This window comes from Pseudonaja textilis, chromosome 2, assembly GCF_049901715.1.
Source record: "Pseudonaja textilis isolate UNSWEBS1 chromosome 2, rPseTex1.2, whole genome shotgun sequence".
NCBI classification, from domain to species: Eukaryota; Metazoa; Chordata; class Lepidosauria; order Squamata; family Elapidae; genus Pseudonaja; species Pseudonaja textilis.
Window position 1 is genome coordinate 71,806,372 of NC_141991.1, and position 5,917 is coordinate 71,812,288.

General features: G+C 48.3%; 1 protein-coding gene across 1 annotated transcript in view; it reads right to left on the reverse strand.

Moving 5' to 3' along the window:
* Window positions 1–4,003, reverse strand: part of LOC148126908 (uncharacterized) — a 262,825-nt gene extending 258,822 nt beyond the window's left edge. Inside the window, exon 1 of the mRNA XM_087923166.1 lies at window positions 2,669–4,003. Coding sequence (XP_087779292.1) covers window positions 2,669–4,003 — 1,335 coding nt within the window. The remainder of the gene's footprint in view (window positions 1–2,668) is intronic.
* Window positions 4,004–5,917: the final 1,914 nt, after the last annotated feature.

A 5,917-nucleotide genomic window follows, 5' to 3' on the forward strand; every position in this document is an offset into this window, starting at 1 on the left:
AACAGCGTGCTCAGCCGCCGGGTAAATATACCCGTCGCGCACCCTAACATTATTGCATACCCATATCCAATCAGCTGTCGGCCAAGTTCCCGTCTCGGAGATCGATAGGTCACAAGACAAAAAGGGTATGGACAGCTTCCAGAATGGCAAGAAAATAGTCCAATAGCGTTAAGGGGAGGATGAGAACGAGGAGCAGGATTGATGCCTCCCATAACCAATAATTGCCGACAAAAGGCCTATTAAGGCAGGAATAGAAGAAATAGAGTCAGGCGAAGACCAACGAGACGACGCTACCTTCACTATTAGGAGAAAGATGCCGCGGAGGCGTGGCTAGATAGCCCGCCAAGGATAGGTGCGCCGCACGGTTGAAACTCTAGAGAATCAACCCTAGGAAACCCCGTGTAAAAAAGGGCGTTGCTACTAATCAGTACCGGGCGCAGAGTCCAATTACAGTACGATGAACGGTAATGGGTGATTGACAGAATTGCGATGCGGACCTCTTTAGGCAGGAAAGCACCGCACCCGTGAAACGAGTCCCGTTCCGAGTGAATAAACGGGAGGGGGGCTCCTTGCATCTCGCCCCTCCCAACAAGCCAGTCCTTCGCTGCCCCCTTGTTCCTGAAAACTCAAGTATTGTTCGCTCTGATCCGCCTTGACCTCAGTCAAGATATGATTAGGTCCCCGTCCTGCTACCCCCGCGAGTTCAGTCACCCGCGGAGGTCGCAGGACGGGGGCCTAATAATACCTGTTCTCGACCTTCATTAACTCCACGGGCGGGCAGGCGAAATAATTACCCGAGACCTGGTAGAAGCAACCAATGGACTTTTATGTTTGTCATAACAGAATGTAAAGCCAGATCAAAGCATGCCCACAAGTTTCAAATGAAGATTTAGGTTTTAAGGTAGGACTTGCCCCAGTCTCCCAAATGGATTTTCTCATTTTAATTTTCAGGTTCACAACTAAGTAAGGTTGTGTTATTCTCAGTCATCCAGGTCATGGTTGTCCCAAGGATGCTTTTGCAAGAGGCTACTGGACTTTCTGGTTGTTCTTTGAAGATGCTTTGCTTCTCACCCAAGAAGCGTCTTCAGCTCTGACTTCCACTCTCCACCATCCAGCCAGAGCTGAAGAAGCTTTTTGGATGAGAAGCAAAACATCTTCAAAGAAAAACCAGAAAGTCTAATGGCCCCTTGAAAAAACATCTTTGGGATGGAGTATTGACAGAATCAATATACAAGTAGTCCTTGACTTAGAATCACAGTTGGCACCCGAATTTCTGAAGTTAAGCAAGGCTATCGTTTAAGTGAGTCTTGCCTGGTTTTATAACCTTTTCTGCATCAAATGGTCATTAAGGGAATAGTTTTCCCCACATTGACTTTGCTTGTCAGAAGCTGACTGGGAAAGTTGCAAATGCTGATCACATAACCCTGGGATACTGCAACCATAATAAATGCATGCTGGTTGCCAAGTACCTGAATTTTGATCTTGTTAGCATGAGGAGGCGTGAGGACAAAGTCATAAGTCACTTTTTTCAGTATCGCAACTTCAAAAGGTTATAAACAATTGGTTGTGAGTCAATGACTATTTGTAGACAAGTGTAAGGGTCTTCAGCAAAGGCTGTAAAGTCCCCTGGGGCTTAAAAAAATTAGTAGCCCAGCTGTAAGGAGAAAACAGTTTTTTCATTAAATCTTAGTAAGTTAAAGTACAGCCCTTTGAAAAGTGTGTTCCCTTACTTTAATGAAGGCTGCTTGCACTTCAGAGTAATAGTGTTAGGACTCATATATGTACCTGTTGTTGCCAACATTTTATATATTTCATAGCCATACACAGACTTAGGGAAGATAAAAAATTCAACACACATTACTATATACTACTGTAATATCAGTTGTCCATGTATGATCAATAGGATAACTAAAAATGATAATTTCAGATGTATATTTTAAATTTACATGTATACAGCAAAGAATTTAAATTTATATGTATACAGCATAGAATGACTAGATGCAAGAAAGATCACCTAAAACAGGGCTTTCAAACTCCAAACTCACAGGCCGGATGCGTCATGTGCTGGCCATGCCCATGCCAGGTTTAGCAAAGGAGGAAAAGTCACAATACATCACTTGATGCCACTGTGACAATATGAGTTTTACACCCCTGACCTAAAAGTTACACAAAAGTTTCAGGAATTATGCTTTTTCAACAAAGTAAAATCCTGCTAAACAACAATTAATATAGAAATAGGGCGTTGGTGCTTACCTGATACGCCCGTTCTCTTTGAACTGCGAAGAGCATCCAGTAGTGGGAGGTGCTTCAGTCTCTGCATTCATAGGCTGAGCTTGAATTGAGAAACGCTCCTCCTCCTCCACGTGACTCTTCCACAGCGTTCCCCAGTTTTGCGAAGAAGAGAGGAAAAAAGGTGCTCTCATCCCTACTACCTAAAAAAGGTTCCTTGTCCAAAAACGAGGTCCCACCAGACGGAAAAAAAGGGTGGGGCTGGATGCTCTTCACAGCTCAAAGAGAATGGGCGTATCAGGTAAGCACCAACGCCCCTTTTCCTATGAGCTGCTCAGAGCATCCAGTAGTGGGACATACCAAAGCTTGGCCTGTCCTACGGGAGGGACTCCGTCTGGTTTGGAATCTCCTCAGAGTCCCTAAGAACCCTTTGCAGAACCCGTCTGCCAAATGAGGCCTCTGCCGATGCAAACACATCAATTTTATAGTGCCTGATGAAAGGAGATGGGGAAGCCCAAGTCGCCGCCCGGCAGATCTCAATTACTGGTGCCTGGGTAGCCCAAGCTGCCGAAGTTGCCGCACTCCTAGTGGAATGCGCAGTTATGCCTCTGGGCACCTGCAGGGCCTGGGACTGATAAGACTTAGCTATAGCTGCCCTGATCCAGCGGCCTATAGTGGACGGTGATACCCTGTGACCTTGTGTTTTGGGCTGAAAAGAAAGAAATAAGGCCTCAGATTTTCTGAAGGACTCAGTGCGCTTGATATAGATTCTCAAGGTGCACCTTACATCCAGTTTGTGCCCTTGCCTCTCTCTTTCCTGCAATGGTCTGGGGCAAAAATTCGGAAGGATGAGCTCTTGGGCTCTATGGAAGGCTGAATTGACCTTGGGCAAAAAGGTGGGATCGGGACGGAGAATCACCCGATCAGCATGGAAAACACAGAGGTCTTGTCTGATAGACAAGGCTGCTATTTCCGATATGCGCCAAGCGGATGTAATGGCTACGAGGAAAGCCACCTTATATGTCAAAAATTGGAGGCTTGCCTCCCTCAAGGGTTTGAAAGGTTCCTTGGTGAGAGAGAGAAGGGTTTTGTTAAGGTCCCAGGTGGGGTAACGGTGCACTGCTGGGGGTCGCAAGTTGGTGGCCCCTCTAAGAAAGGCCCTTATACCTGTGTGATGAGAGAGGGAAGTAAAACCCTCACAAGAAAGAACTGATGTCAGTGCAGCTACCTGTCGCTTTAGTGTATTAGGAGACAGCCCCTTGTCCAGTCCCTCCTGAAGGAATTCTAAAATCTGAGCGATAGAAGGGGAAGTGGGGTTAATTTGAAACTTGCTACACCATCTACAGAAAATGGCCCATGTGGCGTTGTAAATTCGAATGGTTGAGGGCTGTCTGGCAGCTAGAATGGTGTCAATGACCTTGTTGGAGAGCATTTCGCTCCTCAACCTGCTCCGCTCAACCTCCAGACGGTTAGTTGAAACCATTGAGGGTCCGGGTGTAGAAGTGGCCCCTGGGATAGAGAGATCCTGTCTGGTGGAATCGTCCAGGGAGGGGCCACTGAGAGAGTACGGAGGTCCGCAAATCACGGCCGTCTGGACCGGTGAGGTGCCACTAGTAGCAATTCCGCTTTCTCGTGGAGCAACTTCTGAATAACCCTGGGCAACAGTGCTAGAGGGGGAAATGCGTACAGGAGCCCCGTGGGCCATGGGCAGCGGAGCACGTAATTCTCCGCCCCTTGGGATGGGTACCTTGAGAAGAATCTTGGAGCTGGGCATTGAGGGGGGAGGCAAATAGGTCCACCACTGGTTGACCAAATATCCTTGCTGCTTCTTTAAACAGGGATAGATGGAGGCGCCACTCTGACTGGTCTATGGTGGCCCTGCTTAACTAGTCTGCTTGAGTATTTGATAGGCCCGAGATGTGCTCTGCCTTGATGGACAGAAGATTGTTCTCCACCCAGCGACACAGGCGCTTGGCTTCCCTCATTAATTGTATTGATTGCGTGCCCCCCTGTTTGTTGATGTGGGCTTTGGCTGTCACGATATCTGTTAAAATGAGAATGTGCTGCCCACGTACCTGGGGGAGGAAGCTGCGCAGGGCCAGGTGCATGGCGCGAAACTCCAGCCAGTTGGTGCTGCACGCCTGCTCTATTGCAGACCATCTGCCCTGGGATGTGAGTGACTGGACATGAGCCAGTCATATAGACTGGCATCTGTAGTGATAGTCAGCCTTTGGGGCTCCTTGAAGAAGCAGCCTTTGTTGATGACCGGTTTGGCCCACCAGAGAAGGGACGTGAGGACCTTGAGAGGTACCCTGACCGTGAGTTTGGAATTGCTTCTGCCGGATCTCTGGTACGGGAGCAGGAACTACTGGAGGGATCTGGTGTGAAGACGGGCCCAGGGAACAATAGAAATGCATGATATCATTTTCCCTAATAATTTTGACAAATCCAGTAAGGGTACCCTCCTACAGCGCCTGATCTCCCTAACCAATTTTTGAATACTAAGTAGTCTATCTGAAGACAGGTAGACCTTGCCTTCCACCGTATCAATGACTGCCCCCAAATGAGTTATTCGAGTAGACGTGGATAACTGGCTCTTCTTCCAATTTATGAGAAAACCATGTTCCTGGAAAGATGTTAACGTGGTCTGGGTGTCCCTTGCTGCTTGGTGGGTAGAAGGGGACAGGATTAAAATGTCGTCCAGGTAACATTGGAGAGGGATGGGAATGTTCCTGAGGTGGGCAGCTAACACTGCGAGGACCTTGGTAAAGGTCCTGGGGGCGGAGGCCAGTCCAAAGGGAAGGGCCACGTATTCAAAGTGCTGATTATTGTAGCAGAACCTTAAGAATTTGTAATGGGACGGCCAAATGGCAATATGTAAATATGCTTCCGTCAAGTCTATGTACATGAGCACATCCCCTTGCCTGATGCCCAGCAGTATCGACTGCAGGGTATGCATTTTGAATTTGCAGTATGTTAGGAAGCGGTTGAGTCGTTTTAAATCTAAGATTACTCTCCACTGCCCCAAGTGTTTGGGTACAACAAAAAGGTGAGAGTAGAAGCCCCGCCCTCGTTGCTCGGGCTGTACAGGTTGGATGGCTCTTATGCTTAGGAGATGCTAGATAGCGGAATCCATTAGATTTCGCTTGACCGGGTCTCTGGAAAGGGGGGATGACATAAAGAAATTTGGGGGAGTGGATTGAAACTCAAGGGCAAGCCCAAATCTATTGGTGTCCCTGACCCAAGAATCGGAGGTAGAGGAGTCCCATTGACTAGCGAACGACTTAAGATGTCCGCCAATGGGGAGAGAGTTCTTTAACCTATCTCAGACGTCGGAAGGGCCTACTTCCGGCTCCCCGAAAGGACCTTTTATATTGGCTGTCCCTTTGGCTCCTGTCTCTGGACTCGGGTCTATCCTGGGCTTGTCCCGGCCTGAACGATGGGGGCCTCTGATACCTGGGGGAGAAGGGGGCCTGATAGGAAGGCCGAAAGGAACCCCTCCGAAAGGGCTGGGCAGATCTGAAGTCTGACCTTCGAGTAAGGGAAGGAAGGAATTTTTTTCTTATTGCGGGTCTCCATCAGTAGGGGGGCCAGGGAAGGGCCAAACAACTTGTCTCCTACTATGGGGGAGGAAGCCAGCTTGGCTTTGTTCTTAAAGTCTGCTTGCCAGTGTCTGAGCTAGAGTAGA